Below are 18,116 nucleotides of genomic sequence, written 5' to 3' on the forward strand. Positions count from 1 at the left end.
AGAGATTATTTTAGGAAAGCTATTAAACAGTCTGGAACTGCCCTTTGAGTCAGTGTGAGACAGGCTAAATACTGCAGTTGTCCTCATGGCAATCCAGAGTTAAAAAAAACAAATAAACACATCAGTTTGAAAATGTCTCATTCTGTATTGCATGTGGATGAGCTGCAAATGCTAATGCACAGAGAGAGAGAGAGAGAGAAAAGAATAGTGACAAGGGAGGATTAGAGGAGGTGAACATGCAACAATGTTCCTTTTGTTGCTGAAGAAAGAGTGGACTTAATAGTGAGAAAAATGCTGATAATAACAAGTAACGCTAATAACAGTCTGCGGGTGACAGTGGCTCGATGCCCATAGATTCCCGTAAATACCTTGGAGACTCACTTGGTATCGACTCAACTGTGAAAACTCTCTGTTTTCTTCTGTCCCTCTCTCCACTTCTTTTGTGTTGGCTTTGGCTCACGCCAGGAACCGCAGACACTTTCCTGATGTAACACCCGGGCCATCGCACAGCATAATTCATCACAACACAGACACTACAGTATAGATATTGGTTTTGTATTGTGTGTGTGTGTGTGTGTGTGTGTGTGTGGAATGGCTTAATATAGCAACATAATGTGGCAGGCGTGGGGAGAGAAAAAATGATGCAGATAGAGAAGGAAAAATCCACAGGACACAGAGAGAATGGCCCAGAGTGATGGAGTTAGTCCACCACACTCATCTCTCCCCCCCACCCACTAAATTTCTCCTCCATCCAATGGCAGTGAGAGAATTGTTAGAGAGCTATTCCCCATAGATAGGTAAATCTTTTTTTTTCCCTCTCTGCACTAAATGGCATCTAAATGTCAGACTTCTGTTCATGTCCAAGTTCACCTTTATTGTCCAGTCTCATTTGCATGCTGAGGGGAGTTAGCAGTAGGGGCAGAATGAGAGACATGGACCACTGAGGAGAAATGCTCCATTTGGTTCGTTCCACAGTTCTATTATCACTATATCAGTGGACAGAATCTCCTAAAACACAGGCAGAGTAACTCACAGCACTTACAGCACTGACCCCAGCACAGAAAGGCCTATAGGCAGCAGATGAGCAATAGGAAGACATATATCTCTGTCCCACTGGTGAAAAAACTGTTGAAATTCAACTTGAAAGAGGATTTTGACAGCGGGAATGTGTTTAATCAGCATTCACTTTAAGGTCAAATGACATTTATCAGCATTTGTGGGAACATAAGACCTGCGTGAATAATAATGCACTCATGTGTTCATGGTCTTATTCATGTTTGGAGTCATTGGCCATGAATGGTTGTAGTGTACATTGCCCTGGTACAACTCAACTTGTGATTAGGGATCTTCTCCATACCACAACCTTGAATATCTACCAATATCAGCACCATAGGCTTAGCTTGAATAAGCCGATATTATACTTAGCATCAGTATCGGTCAAATATGGATCAAAATCACTGGATCAGAAATCATGAAAAGAAAAGTATGAAACACAAAACAATCAAACGACCTTACATATCATAACGTGTGAACTAACTAACTAACTAACTAACTACTAAGTGACAACAGGTCAAGACTATATTGAGGCGGCTACTCAGGGATGTGGTATTGGTATCAAGCAATGCTTAGTGAAGCATTTATGTCATATTTGGGTTTTTGGATCAATTACTTTTTTCTATATCTGATATACAGTATATCTATATATATATATATCTATATCTAATCCAGTCATTTTGACCAGTTTAGGAACAATTCCACACTCAGCTTCTGAACAAATACAATTGCTGATCACCACTTTTTATTTCATGAATGAATGGTCTACAGCTTTGTCCTCCATGTCGGTAGAGAGGCGGAGCCAAACCCAGCTGACATAGGGTGTAAGGTGAGGAACACCCTGGACAGGTCGCCCATCCATCAACAACCATTGACTCTCACACCTACGGTCAATCTAGAGGTTCAATGAAGCTCTGCATGTTTATGCCTGGGAGGAAACTGGAGAAAACCCATGTGGACATGGGGAGAACATGCAATCTTCATGCTACACGGTGACAGTGTTAGCCACATGCTCCACTGTGTGACTCACATTTTATTGAATAAACTTCCTTCAGAAATAAGGGAAGCTTGAGTGAATCGACTTTTTTTAGTACATTAACCAAACCTTGGCCCCTAATTTCAGTGTGACAGAGGCTATAGAAAGGCCCTGCAGTGAGTGATGGAGTGATAGTGGAGGAGTGATGGAGTGATGGTGCAGATGATTTAAGGAAAAAACATCTATATTTAATACCTTGCCCAAACTCTTTCCTCTCTTTCTCCATCATCCGACATGTCCCTTTCCATATTCTCTCTGTTGCAGCCTCTCTCAGCCCTCTGCCCTTTCTCTCATTCTCCCCGACCCCATTTCCATTCTTTCTAATTTTCTCTTTCATTGCAGCTTTCATACACCTCACCCCCCCCACCCCCCTCGCTCTGATTAGGCGTCATTGTGCTTTCTGAAGAGTGCAAGTCCAAGTCTTGTGGGAACGCAGATGTGGTGGCTCTGTTTAAATACTTAATAGATCTCACCGGCAGTGCTGATCTGACAGAAGTGCAGGAGAAAGTTAAAAGTGAGGTTTCCCAAAAGCAGTGACCTAAAATACCCAATTAAAGCCACTCTGTGGTCGAGGCGACCGAGACGCGAGGTACATGCATGAGGAACAAGAGTGTTTGAGCGGCGCCTCAGTAGCAGCTCTTTGTCTTGCCTATTTCTGTCTAATCTTAGCGCAGCGCTCAGAAAAATCTTCAGTGACTTCAGCTACTTTGACAGAGTCTGTCCCTGAGGAGCGTGTGGGAGTCTTGATAGTTGGATTACTATAATTGCAAATGCTGCAGGATGTAAGCCTGAGACATATGTAATCGTGTTCAAGAGCACATTTACACATACAAAAATATCACTCCATATGTTTGCCGATACACTCTGAATATGCCTGCGGGCGCAACACTTCTTTCATTGATTTTTCTGTGTTTTAAAGTACAGACTTAAGTCTGTGGGAGCCAGAGGCGATCGCTCGGAGCGCTGCTTCCTCTAAAATGTCATAAATGTAAATGTACTGTTGTGTTTACATTTGGTGATTAAAAGTGCACTAGAACCCGATCAACTAACTGACCAGTCTGTTCAGAATCAGCTGTTTATCACAGATCGTCATCTCGTCGGTCCCACACATTCAAAGCAGTAGATGCTCAGCTTCACTTGATCTCTATGAGACAGCGTGGAATAGCTTTTTTTTCCCGGTGGTGAGCGAGACTAGATGGTGACTGGATAAAAACTCAGCGTCTCTGCGAGTCAACGGAGCAGTGGGCGGGCACGTACGCTGCCTGATGCATGATTATTGGAGGAGCCGTTGACAGCGTTGTAGAAATGTACACGACACTGAGGACGTTTCTGTTTCAGTCCATTATCAACAGTCTCTGCTGCTGCTTGTATGAATGTAGTTCGATAAACACGTCATCACTGACTCAGAACTGTCCTCTCTGAACTTATCTGCTCCTGGTCTCTTTCTTCTGTCTCTACCTCACCTCCCTCTCCCTCCTCTCTGTCCCCCATGTTTCCTTTCCCCCCAACCGGTCGAGGCAGATGCTGCACATCTCTGAGTTTGGTTCTGTCAGAGATTTCTTCTTCTGTTAAAGGAGAGTTTTTTTCTCTCCACTGATGCCTAGTGTTTGCTCATTGTGTGAATCATTGGGTTTCTCTGCTCTCCATGATGTTGTCTATGTACAGAGCCTTGAGATAATGTTGAATTGAATTGAATTGAATTGAATTGAATTATGGAATGGAGTAAACTCTGGAAACACTCGGCAGCTTGTTGCGTGTTACAGCCCATTTCTGTTTGTACATATTATGCACTGTAAATAAAACAACACTGTTATAGCACATCCTTGATTCAGTTTTACATAATTATCGTGTTTCAGGTGTTTGTTCGTTTGCTAATTTATTAATTCAAAATTGATGTATAAATACTAATACATGATACTGGAAAAAATAAATAATAAAATGGTTGACGGACAAATGAGCTTCCCCTGCTTCAACCATCACTGGTTGAAGCACTTTGCACATATTCTGCCTCTCTATTACTTAAATGCCTTTTAACCAACGTGAGGAGGTTCAAGTGCAAGGTCAACCATAGAAATCCTCCAGCTGTGAGTCCCGTCTCCAACAATAAGTGCTACGACGCACTACTATAGCATTTGAATTTATTTTCTGTGTCGTATCCTTGAGAAATGATGAACTGTTAATGCAGCCGGCTGAAGGCTGCGCGGCACTTGCAGTTACAGAGTTCTTTATCTACGACAAGTTCACGCCAAGAGACAAATGCACCAATCGTCACATGTCAAAGTAGTGTTTTGCCTGCGCTGCCCAAATGATCGCTTAATGACCTGAGCAACAAAGACTCTGTTATATTAAAACAATGCTACTTTGGAGCTGGGCAGATATTTGAGTGAATTTTGAGGCTCACCACAGGTGTCTGAAAGAAGCTGGGGATAATTAACACTTGTCACACAATTACAAGAGCACAGCTATCATTTTCTTAATCATAACCCAGTGTGTGAGACACTGAGTGGGCTGACCATTCATGTGTGAGTGTGTGAGAATCACATTTGGGATGTAGATGTTAAAGGCACGGTCCAAGAGTTTGCCAAGCTCCTTGAATGAAAACTGAACGATTGCTCTTTCGAGGGGATTTGGGTTTTTTCTGACTGGCTGCTCTGCCTCCCTGTGAAAGCAGATTTCTGTGATGGATCACAGCAGCTGTGCGAGCTTATGGGTTTGCACTAAAACTGCTTTGCATTAGCATGCAAAGTATGTCAAAATATGCTGCACCTGTGTGCAGATTCTAGCTATTCCAATGTGAATTAGTAAGAGATATTTAACGAAAGGTGATCGGTGCCTACAGGTAATAGTCAGTTTTAAAAGTGAGGTCTTTTGTTTTCATCTTATTTGTTGAAATCCTCTTCACAAACAAGTTATCTAAAAAAGAAAAAGGCGTTTGCCTGTAGCCCTTGCAATACTGTAATCATTTTATTTGGACACTATGATTGACGTGCCTGTCTGTCACTCCTTGACCTATACCTTTGTATCCATACCCTCATTGTAAATGCTTGTCAGCACTTTTTGGAACAGGCAAACATTGCTTTTCACTCCAGACGACGTTCGGGGGTCCCATCCTCTTTTGTAACTTTGACAAAAGAGGATGGGATGTTGCATTTTGTCAAAGTGTAGCCTCGCTTTTCTAGATTTATAGCTTTAAAATTGTACTTCAGGTCTGAAATGTAGTTGTATGTGATTCTGACATGGTGTCAGCACTGAGCGTGCCACCATCAATAACAACCAGCCCGAGACTCTCATTTAAAACATGGCTGCCAGTGGGGATGACCAAACAAAAAAGAGTGGTTTATCTCCCTTTATCGTTCCGTTTCCAACAGGACTTTATGTCACTTTGTAAACCGCTCTCTACCTGCACCAAAGTCCATAGAAATAATTGTTGACCCACTGCTGCCTCCATCAAAAAGCAAAAATCTGTTATTTTATGACCAGTGTTTGAAATCCTTCTTCAGAATGAACTGAGGGACATAAAGTTGCCAAACAAGGCATCAATAGAGCAGCAGCTCCTGCGTCTTAGAGAGCTGAAGGTTTTAGATGTTCCCTATGGACAGTGAGTGGTCTACAAACTTCACTTTCCTCTTGGAAATGGCTGTCTAACAGTGAGGGAAAGTCGTGTACACACTCTTTAGATATCGTACACTTAAGCTGACGCAGAATTTATTAGGTGATCCTTTTGTTAAGAGGCTAAAATCTGCTCTTCCTCTGTGTCTCAGGCTGCTTCTTGGCCACGGCAGAGCTATAGCCACACCCCAAAAACCCTGAACCATCGCTTTAACATAACGTTATTGAATCTATTTCCTGGCCCAAAAAGGTGCATCCTGATGTTAAACTCAAACCACCATCATTACTTTAACATGGTGAAATACACTCTTCCTGCTCTTAACTCTAAACATTGCACACTACTGTTTTACAGCATTGCTTTAAGCAGGAGCTAATGTGCTGAGAATTCCTTCACATATTATGCAGAGCAGAAATAACTGTTGCTTCACCACCAAACATCACACATGATTTGTTTCAATTACGGAGCCCCCACACAAATTTCAAAGTCTGCGTTAAATGTCCTTGATTGTTGTTCTATTGCTTAGAGTACTCCTTACAGCGCTGCCAGGGAAAAAAAAACTGGCTATGTTGGCAACTTGCTTTTAATTAGTTAGGAAAAAACAAGTGGTGTTTGCCCACCTCAAGGCCCTCATTGAAATGTGCCTTCATTACAATATTGGTTACAATGATAATTTGCCATGTGATTGCCAAGGCCATGCTCTAATGAGGAGCTGCATTAAGCTCTGATCTCATCACCGGGGTCAACAGTGGATTATGCAGACGGCTTCAAACTATGCTTTTAAAACAGTTTAACTCGTCACAGTCGGGGCGACATGTAAAACCATCTCCTAAATTAAGTCATTGGTTATCTGACTTTTTAATGTGGAAACACTTCAAAGGCAAAATGAGGACGTTTGTAATCGGGAAAAAAAAAAAAAATGTTAAGTGCAAGTGTTGGCTGGTTCCTGCTGCTGTCCTCACATGTCACAGAGGGCCAGTGCTTTGGCACACACACACACACACACACACACACACAGGTACACACCTCGCGTGCCGTTGAAGAACAGCGTCTGCCGGCGGGGATTCTGAATGACCACGATTGATCCGTCATAGTTCTGCAGACGGCAGGAGATCTGGGCCGTACCCCCCTCCAACACTGTAACGTTCTCCGCCTGCACGGCCTGACAGCGAGCTGTGGGAGAGAGAGAGAGAGATGGATGTTAACGTAGTGATACAGAGGGAGGGCGATGGAGGGGAAAAAGAGGGAAAGAAGAGGACAGGGGAAACTTTTGATGAGCAGATGCGGAGAGAAATAAACCTTCAATACGGCTTTCAAAATAATGCACTTAAAGCATCATTCATCGACTCTTTATTCATCACGCACGCACAACGGAAGACGGGAATTAAGAGGCGGGAGGAATAGTGATGGAAAAAGAAGTGAGAGTGAAAAAGAAAAGACACTGATGGATTCAACAAGTGAAAGAAGGCCCCGAACAATGTGCGCTTATGATTATTCTAAAGATGATTACAATTACTGCCATTCATCTTCTTTATATGCACACATACAAACAGCCGCACGTCGCCTCAGGCTCACAGAATGCATCAGCATGCACACTTTAATAGATTATGCCTTATTAAATCTCTAAGTGGATGCTGGTCCTGCATTTAAACACACACCAGCACACATGCATGGCCCCACATAGGGACAGACAGACGTGAACAGCCTGCAGAGTGGACTGCAGCTGGGCCAACACTGTCCATGTTTGCTAAACTAAACGGCAGTTTTTATGATATGAATATGTAACAGATAACCCTTTTCCCACTGGTTAATGAAACCCTCTCAAATCCCAGGTTTAAATAGGTTTTTTGGATGTTTGGAATGTGTTTAAACAGTATTCACTCCTTTTTTTTTATCAGCTTCAGCTACGATAGGACTTAGTTGGAAAACAAGACCTGGGTGAACACACACATTTCTTCTTTGTCTGCTTCCTTTTTTGGCAGTGACTCAAATTCCAGTGATTTCCAAAGCAACACTAAGACTTTGCTATATTTTCATCTGCGACCTTAAAGAAAAACTGTGCCAGGAGCATTTAAATGTGTATGGAAGATGTGCGATGGTGTTATATTTGCACATAGATGAGCTGTATGAATGTGTGACTGACTGAGTGTGAATGGGTGAATGGCAAAACTGAAGTGTAAAGCAGCTTTCAGTGGTAATCTAGAAAAGTGACCTTTTTTCAATTCAGTTAAATTCATGAATTCAGTAAAGCGGCAGCAACTTAACATCTCTTCTCATTATGTTGTTGTCGTTTTCCTTCTACTGCGACTCACTATGTTTCCAGTGTGTATATGTGCAAGTTTACAATCAGGTGACACAGAGGTGTGGAAAACACCACAGGACAGAACAACCACTGATGCAGGCACTGCAGCTCAGTTTGGTGGAAATAAATAAACCCTTCAAATGGAAAAAGAGGCTAGAACATTCAGACACTACAAGTAATAAGGGTTGTGCACATGTGGCTGCAAACACATGTGTGGGAGAAGCCAAGGCATTTGGAATTGTGCTCCTGTTGGTGGATAAGCAACCAAATCCTGAGATTCTGGTCTTGATGACCACTCAAAGCTGCTTTTGTGCCACTCACCCATTCACACCCATTCACTCACACAATCATGTACAGTACATCTATGAGCATTTCTATCACATATTTTCATACCCATTCAGACGACAGTGAGTTGGGGTCAAAGATCCACAACCTGTCAGTTGTAAAAACCTCTTGCTCTTCCACTGACTCACTGTCGACCACAAACAAATGGATTTTCATCACCGTGTTTCTCACACATGCATGTGTGTGTCAGTGCATCCTCTCTCCTTCAACAGCTGATTCAGCATGCACAGCATTCACATGCACTCTCGTCAGCCGCGCTGTTTCAGACCAAAACCACACCCCCAGAACGTGGACTGTGTTGTGATTGACCAGGTACCTGGAAGTGACGTAATTAGCAGCTACAACGAGAGTAGTTCTTCTTCTTCTGCGGTTGAATGTACACAACCGGATGTGCCCGGACTAGTGCCTGCACCAGGAGGAGGTACGGTAGTGAGAGGAGTGGTGAGGTTTACTGATGACATCATCAACATACGAAAGTGACGATCCGCTTCGCAGAGCCCAGGAAAACAATAAAAGCCTATTTTCTCAGCAGTGGCTGAACTGTTTGTTCTGAAACTTTAGGGTTTCATAAACAAGGTCATGACGCAGATACACACACAAACACAGCGTTAATTGGAGCTTCCGGTCTATGCAGGCTTTAAGAGATTGCCTCAGGTCTTCCAGATCCTACATACTGCAGCTTTAATTAAGCTAACTGTATTCATATTTGTCTAATTTTTCTCATGCTATGGTCCCTATCACTCACTCACTCACTCACTCACTCACTCACTTGACTGTTTTATCCTCCACATGAGGGTCGTGGGTGGCACTGGTGCCAATCTCAGCTGACATAGGACAAAAGGCGGAGTCACACCCTGGACAGGTCGCCAGTCCATCACATAGAGACAAACAACCGTCCACTCTCACACTCACACCTGGTCCAGTTTACCTAATCCCCATATTGCATGTTTTTGGACTGTGGGAGGAAACCCACGCACACACGGGGAGAACATGCAAACTCCATGCAGAATGCTTGTGTTCCAACCGGGTCGCGGACTATAACATATGGACAAATGAGGATGCACACACACACACACACACACACACGTGTGTACAGATTGGCAGACACACTTTGCCAGAAACTTTGGTACACAATCTTTCAAACAAACTTCTCTGGCCCTTAAACCCAAATATTTGTAGACAAGGAGGCAGAGGCACAGCGGGGGGGGGGCCGGGCTCTTTGATGTTGCTCATAGTCCAAGCCCATGAGTGAGTAATGAGGAGGTTGATTATGCTGTGATTGAAGCACTCAGCCTGTTTGTGGGTCAGAGCTGTTTGACGCCACCCAACTAGAGTTACGCCCCCCGCTGAGCGCAATGCACACAAAACTCCCCCGGTTGAATAGACGTGATTATTGGGGGAATTAGTTATATTGCAACACCATATACTGGAGTGGGATTGCCTTCAAGAGAGTTGGACTCTCCAAACTAGTATTTACCCATTTGAATTTCCATTTGCATTCTCTCTCTCTCTCTCTCTCTGTCTCTCTGTCTCTCTCTCTCTGTCTCTGGCAGCATGTTGGCCACTGGCAGGATTTAGAGTAAAATTGACATCTCTATTGAGACAGCAAAAAGATGCAGGCAATAAGGAGTGGTGATAAAGATGGCTGGGCTGTATATATAGATGGATATGTATATATAAATTTAACAGCTGGGTTTCACAGCGGCTCAAAGCTCGACAAAACACCTTGAGAAGGGAAAATGTTATGAGACAAACAGATGGCTGCCATACCAAGAGTTGCTGACTTGACTGCTTTGGGCCAAAATGAAAGTCTGTATCTGCAGCAGAGCATGTCTTAAGTTTCTTCTGTGTGTGTGTGTGTGTGTGTGTGTGTGTACATGCGCATATGCTGGGGTTGGCATATTGCAATTAAGCTACTTTGACATCATCTGATCCTGCCAACTTCATCCAAATTTAATTCTCCCCTTGATTTTAATCTCTTTTAATGAAATACTCAAAGCCTACATATTCATCACATCGGGGGAAACAGGGAGACACTGTGGATATTGAACTGAGGACAGAAAAGCAACCAAGACGGGATAAAGACAATGGAGACTCTGATATTCTATAGAACAGAGAACAAAAAAAAAATCTCAACAATTACCACTAATTGCAGTCATTATTGCTACCATTCTCTGCATCAATATTGTGATTCATATCGTGGGGCATCGGGGCATGCCACCGTCATCCCAATTATTTTTCTAATGGCTGTTATTACTCATCACCATGGCAACCAGGCCAGGCCGCCATTGTTTTTTTAACAGAGCTAATTGCAGTAGTTGTGCTGCACATCTCCGACAAATCAGCGCTGCAGCTCCCGTGTGTGATTAGTGACCTATCAGACCCAAGTGAGACAGCAAGTGGCCTGTGCATGAATCAGCGACTACACACAAAGAAAAAAGTACTTTTCGGTCCATTTGTGCAGCAGCTTCTCTGGCAGTTGGAACAGTAACTGCCAGTGTGAGCCTCATGGCTCCTTCAGGAAGTCTCATCTATTCTTTAATAGCAACCATGTGCATTTAAGTCAGTGAAAACAATCTGTCACTATGATTTAAATGGTTATATATCACAACACACACTGCTCCTGTTTCAAAGTAAAAGTACTCTGGCATTTCAGTTTCCTGATTTGTATTTAGAAATATTTGCTCCGTTCTGAAGACTCGGGCATTAAGTAAACTACAGAGGAGATTTGGGCAGCCCATGGCCTAGTGGAAAGGGAACTTGGCTTGTAACTGGAGGGTTGCCGGTGCGAATCTCAACACATGAGGCAGACACAGCTAGTGTTCTCCCCCTGTCCCAAGCCCAGTATGCAACTTCCTCCACTAGGGGTCTCTCAACGGAAACAATAACAAGTTTGATGAAGTCAAGAACCAGCGTGGAGACATGGAAAGTGCTTTGGCAGCAGAAAGTGCAGCACATGGTAAGATGTAGTTGTGATCAATTAGTGACAAATACACAAAATGTAGTGAAAAAAAACACAATTGTTCTCTAGCAGCCCTGAATATTTTATTCCTCAGTTATAGCAAATCAGGAATATCCTTAAAAGGGAAAAAAAAAAAGTGTTGAAAATGCTTATGTTACATATTATGCCTTTAATATAATAGACCTCTTGAATAATATATAATAATATTATATCTCTAAAAATCCTCTTGATCATGGCAGCAACTGGGAAGCAGACACACACACATGAGTGAGCAACAGATCGTGACTCAGTGGACTAAATTCACTGAGCGTCACTTACAACCTCAGCTCAAATATAAGCCAACACTTTTTAAAGGTGACGTTCCAGTTATATTAGTAGTTAGCCCTGGTGGATTCAACATGTAAATGTCGGTGTATAGCCTTGAATTCTATAGTTCATCCTAAAATGCTGTTGACATCGACAGGAGAACATCTCTGGCTGAGAGCTTACGGGAAACGGTCGGCGTTGCTTCCTGAAAAACCAGGAAAGACCGTGTTCATAGTTAATTGTGTGCAGCTGCACACGCTTCCATTGTTCCGTTCCATTCCATTGTTAGCCGCAGTGGCGTTAAGTCGTAAAAGTGCAAGGAAAAGCGAGAAAGGAAACAAAAAAATTAACCGCTGTTGTGAGCGGAGCGACTGGCATCTGCTGTCACCCGCTGAGAGACGCCACCAAGAAACACCTGCTGCTGGATGATCAATCTGGGCCAAGAGAACAAGAGGCCTGGTGAGACGGTGCGGGAGCGAGGGCTCCAACCAGGAAATGATAGCAGGGTGTTAGGAAGTGATGGTTTGGGTATAATAATGCAGCTGGCGGGGGCCGGGCCAAATATAAGCGCGATGACGCATATTCTTCTGCTCAAGCTCATAACACAGCTGGGCTCAGCACTTTAGTCTGACTCTGGGTTTTATAGGCTGCCATTCACATCAGGGCCGCGAGCCTGCGTGGCCTTCTGATCACCAGCATGGTACACCGAAGAGAAGAGGAAGAGGAGGAGGAGGAGGAGGAGGAGGAGGAGGGAACCAAGCCCCGTGACAGAGGTATTAATCTGTGCCACATTAAAAAAAAATCTGAGCCCATAATAAAATACTCTGCAAGTGTTGAATCATATTAAGAGAGAAATTCTGGGTGCAATCGATCCCATTGGTCGTGCACTGGCAGCTATGGTCAAAGGGATAAATAAAATGGCGGGGGGGGGGGGTCGGGGTGAGGGCAAAAACAATCACTTCTCTCTCCAGCCAAGTGGGGGCAGTATTTCATAGCAGTGAATGGGTGATTTTTTTATTTTCTTATTTGAAGGGCTTCTACCTCCTCCTGTTCCGGCCCTGGTAAAAAAGAAAAGAAAAGAAAGGGGGAGCCTTTATTTACTATGCCAATAGAGATCCAAGCAGGGCCATCATTTCAAAACGCATAAACAAATAAATAAATAATGGGTGTACAAATTCATAAGACAAGGCTGTTCGGGGGCCCGTCCTAATGGTCCCACAATGGGGATGACTTATACGTCGAGAGAGACCGAGAGAGAGGCAGGGGGGATACAGGGACAGAAGGGGGGGAGTGGGTGATGAAGGGAGGTGTGGAGAGTTAAAAGAGAGAGAGAGTGGGGAGGGAGGTTTGGGAGGCAGCCAGGTGGACTCACCCTTGGTCACAGTAAATTCTAGAGAGCTGCCTCAGTGGTGCAGGCTGGGCGAGCGTGGCTGAATTTAGCACCTCTTTATGTCGTTTGTAGCCGTGCAGGCAAAATCACACCCAAATGCAATGTTTCAACAAAAACTGTCTTTAATTTGAATAAACATGAACATAAGGAGGAAAACCAAACCCAACCACAAGGGGCGTGTACTAGGCTAAAACCAAAGTTATCTCAGGGAAATTCAAAGAGAACAAAAATGACAGAACAGACAAAGATACTGGGGAGCACACACACACACACTGAAGGACGACATATTTTACACAATTATAACCAGATCTGACAGACATGGTGTATCGGGGCCAGTTGGCCTCACAGTACGACTCGCGACCTCCTGACAGAAAGTCTGACATATTACATTTTTAGAGTTTTTTTTGCCTTCTACGACATGTCGCATCACGTCAGTGACGTTGACCAATGAGAGTACGAAGCACTGAGCAAGTGCAAAAGTAACAAGCGCATGGAAACAACATGGAAAAGCAAAAGATGAAGTGATTTCAAGGTCTCTTTGAGGGACTGGCGGCTGAATCTGTTTACTTCACGTACACACGGCCTCAGATGCCATTGTTTGTTTACAGTCTTAGTGTCTATCTAGCTGCACTCCATGGTGCAGCCCCTCTTCCTCTTAAAGTCCAGTGTTTAAGAATGACTTTATCCCTCTCTCTCCCACACACATCAGGGAACTATGCAGTGGCCTTCGAAAACTACAAAATACATCGTCTTCTTTGCGAGAAGAGTAAGTTTTGACTTTATAATGCAAATATGTTTTGTCCGTCTGGACTCCAGAAACATGATACAACCTGTCTGCGCCTTATATGAATATAACTGTCTAATTCTAAGTAATTATACACTTATACAAACATACAGTATTTACACATGATCCCTTTAACTTCATCACTAGATTGTGATGATTTATGGCTCTGTGATCACCTCATGTGACACTGCGACCAAAAGATGGTCTGACCTCAGCATGAACACAAACAACACAAGACAAGGCAGCAAAATCAAAAATACAAGAAATGCTGGAAACACACACTTAAAGGTGCTATATGTAAGAAATGTATTGTATTTAGACACAAAATGAACATGACGTGTCATCACTGATACATTTAAATTCACTGGCTTCACTCATTACAACAATAAGGATTGATAATGTGGAGCAGAGATGTTAGCAGCTACCTAAACTAAAAAGCCTCAGTTCCCCTCGACCAGAGGGGAAGAAAAACAAGGACTCGCCAGAGGAGAGACATTTAAACATAGATGTCTGACAGAGCAGAGGAAGTGAGAGTGTGGACACTTCTCTCTCTCTGTTTAACTTTGTTGGGTATATAACACTTTTACGGTGAGTAATTGTTGCGTTGTCGTCTCCTCAAATTGTGATCATTTGTGATTTCTGCTCTGAAGCAGAAACACTTTCACTCTCAATCACGGCGTGTTGCTGACACACTAAAGTGTACAGTGACACAGTTATTTATGTGTATGTGCATGAACGCTGTGTATAATTGCAGCTTCTAATTTCCATATTTTGTCAAATCTGGCAACATACTCACACCGCGCTCTCGCAACCTTCTGACTTGGGATTGCAGTAATGGTTTTAAACACTTTAAAGGCGGCTATTGTACATATTGTAATCACCGTTTAAGTCAAAACAAATCAAAGTCCAGGTCCAGAGCTCATGACACTGTTTCCTCCTTTCCTTCTCTGTTCAGAGTGAGAAGAACAGAAAACGAGGCACATAAGAGACGATCTGTCTCCATGAGACCCCAAAACAAGCCCCCATGTATCCTTGAAGCAGTACCAACACTGACTCTGTGCTCATTATCTCTCATTATCTTTCAAATGGAAGCAGGCCAAGAGTGCGTGTGTGTGTTTTCTTTTACAAGAGGAATCAATGTAGGAAGCTACAGAAGCACGCGCCCTCGTGTTGTTGCCGCTTTAATTAAAACTATAACAGCAACTCATAGAGTTTCCTCTCGTCAGGGGTCATCTGCTGGCAACTCCTCCATCTCTTCCCATCTGCATGTACAATTTTCCCATCATCCCAGGAGTCTGCAAGGTGGGCCGGGTTCCATGGTATGTATGCAAATGAGGATGTGTGTGTGTGTGTGTGTGTGTGTGTGTGTGGGTGCGCTGTCTTGCTCCGGGTTAATCACAGTTTTGCAGCGCACCGACTCCATAAAACAGCTGACTTTGAGCTTCTTCTCCTCTTCCACCTCCCCGTGCAGACCCTCCATTCACCCCTTATTCCCTCGTCTCCGTTCCTTTCGCTGTCTAAAATTATCACTCCATCTCTCTCAGGGAACCAGGACACTGCCAATCAAATCCAGCGCAAAAAAAAAACAACAAAAAAACTCCCTCTATAAATAAAACATAATCCTTTGCAAATCTGGCTCTCTTCGCCCTCATTACCTTCGTTCTGTCACTTTCCTCTGTCCTCCTTTTCTTCCCTCTCTTCTGCTCAGCTCTTTAACTTTTCTGCATGCCCCCCCCCCACACACACACACACACACACATTAGTCCTCCCCACTGCCTTTGGTGTAATCTCATTCTCACTAACTACCTCTTTCCCTTTTTATTTAAACTCACAGTCTCTCTATCCCTCATCCTCCTCCTTTCATCACATGTCTTCCTCTTGTCTTCCTCTTCCTCCTTGTCTTCCTCATCAGAGCCGTCCTAAAGAGCCCCTCTCCTCTTCTCTCACAGGAGAACTCTTTTACTTTCTTTCTCTTTCACTTGCCCTCTCTTCACTCCTTTTTTCTTTTTTTTATTCCCTCCTGCAATCGCCCTCTCATTCTTTCTTCTTTTTTTTGCGACTCAGTGGGAATCTCTCCCTGCCTCTCTCCTCCTCCTCCTCCTCTCTCTATCTCCACACGCTCCTTCGCTAAAATGTGATTTGTTCTGCAGCTCAAGTCTGCGGCATAATCATGCTGTTTTTATGGAGCGGCTCGGAGAGCGAGAGCGGAAGAGGGGGGAAAAGGGAGAGAAAGTGAGAGGATGAATAAGGAGAAAAGGGACAAAACAAACGTGTGAAAGGGTGAGACTCAGAATCCTTCCCCTCTTTCATCTCCTCTACTTTTGCTTCTCTTAATTGCCTGTCATAGCTCAGCAGCCACTTCTCCACTTTCTATCCCTCCTCTTTTTTCCTCTCTGTCTCACACTGTCTTTCTGAAACTCCCCCTCTTTTTTGGCAGACCTTCTCTCATACAGCGTTCTCTCCGTCCTCCATCACTGTGAGCACTGCACTACTCTTTCTTTTCCTCATGAGCTCTCATTAGGAACATTTACTTCCAGTTATTTACATATTTTGCTCAGTGGTTCGGCCACCCACTCTCCATCTCCTCTGCATTAAAGTGTCTTCATCCTGTCATTCCTGCACCTCGTCCCCTCCTCTCCACACTCTTGCATCACTCCTTTTGACCTTCGTATCTTTATGTCTCTCCAGCCTGCCGGCGTGTTTCAATCACCTCGTCCCCTCCTCTTAGCCCGTCCGCTCCTCTTCTTCTTCTTCTTCTTCTTCCTTCTCCCTGCATCTCCCTGAATACTCCTCCCTTCTCTCCTCTTTCTTGTCCACCCATCCTATTACTCTTCCAGCTCTTCTTACCACTATCCTCTTTGCTCCCTTCCTTTCTCTTCCCTTTCCTCCTGCTTTCAAACAGCCAAAGCTGGTTAGCGCAATCTACTGTGCAGCGTTTTATGGCCAGAGTTTGTCACTGCCTGCAACAACGCTGCAACAATGGCCGCCGCACACACACCAACAGCGGCTTAAAGAAGATTTACAGGGCTATTACGCAAGGGCTACCACACTGGAGATTCACCACGGCCAAGAGCACTGGTCTTAACACCCTTTCAAAATATACCACACAGCAGCTGGCTCTCTGTGGTGTGGATGCGCTGCACAGTGCATTTGTGTGAGATGCTGATGAATGTGAAAGTTGACCAAGTTAGAGGCCGTTTACATCAGTAGATTCTGATGCACGCACAAAGGATCTTGTACTAGGGACCTTCCATGGGTGTTGGGTACCTGGTTCAAGGGTACCCCAGGCTTTTTTTTGACCTGGCGGGGATTTGAACCAACAACCCTCCAGTTCTCTTTCCACTTTGCCATGGGCTGCTTTTCAATGTATCCTTTGATACTTGGCACGAAAGAACTAGGTCAAACTGGTCTTTGTCCACTCTGAAATAAGCTCTGCACCTCCATCATCCAGACACATTTTCTGAATACACCCCCCCCCCAAAAAAGAAAGAAAGAAATCCCAATGTCTAGTGACAGTGGTATCACTGTTTTGAAAAGAAGTGATGATCCACTTTATTATAACACAACAACTGTATCACTGAAAACAACACAGTAACTCAGCAGTTAAGAAGATGCTCAGTAATAGTAAATTACAACCACTGTCTCTCAACTTTATGATATGAGTTATATTATATTTCTCTATGACTATTTTTACTGCCATTTCTGTTGCAAATGACTTTTGAACATAAACACATCTCTCTGTGTTTCTTAGAATAGTGGTGTTTTGTTCTCGTGTCTGTGGAGACACCGAGTGACGCGTCTTACGTCACAAATGATGGAGGGAAGGCGGGAGCACAACAGCTGTAACGTGAGAGGGCAGCAAACTTTAGGTTAAGGACTCAACCGTGGTTCTCTGAAACACAAAGATGTGCAAAGGCCCATATTCCAACAAACACATATGAATCACAACATTAACGCATACATTTCACACATAAAAGCTGAAAAACATGGTGCAAAATGTATCTGGCGAGCAAAATAAGACTCCCCTGCTGTCCATAACATAATAATATTATCAGTGTATGTGAGTGAATAAAGTGTTACTGCCCAACACTGGCGAGGCCAGAAAACACACACAAAAAGAGAGTGTGTTTGTTCATTCTTTGTGAAATGGTGTGGCCTCAACATAAAACTGCCCTACTGGCATGAATTACATAAGCACAGCGACTGCCAACACACAAACTCACTCTTTCTCTGCATCCCTCACCCCTCACTCCCCCTATTGTCACCTCCCCCGCTCAGCTTCCCCCACAACATCCTGACAAAAACACAGCGTCCTTCTGTTGATCTAATAT

At 43.7% G+C, this 18,116-nt stretch overlaps 1 protein-coding gene across 4 annotated transcripts in view; it reads right to left on the reverse strand.

Moving 5' to 3' along the window:
* Nucleotides 1–18,116, reverse strand: part of cadm4 (cell adhesion molecule 4) — a 242,084-nt gene that overhangs the window by 52,881 nt on the left and 171,087 nt on the right. For all 4 annotated transcript variants that reach the window (XM_058647554.1, XM_058647553.1, XM_058647556.1 and 1 more), the window contains exon 2: nucleotides 6,723–6,869. In XM_058647554.1, coding sequence (XP_058503537.1) covers nucleotides 6,723–6,869 — 147 coding nt within the window. The remainder of the gene's footprint in view (nucleotides 1–6,722; nucleotides 6,870–18,116) is intronic.

Source organism: Solea solea, chromosome 13 (genome assembly GCF_958295425.1).
Source record: "Solea solea chromosome 13, fSolSol10.1, whole genome shotgun sequence".
In the NCBI taxonomy this organism is placed as follows: Eukaryota; Metazoa; Chordata; class Actinopteri; order Pleuronectiformes; family Soleidae; genus Solea; species Solea solea.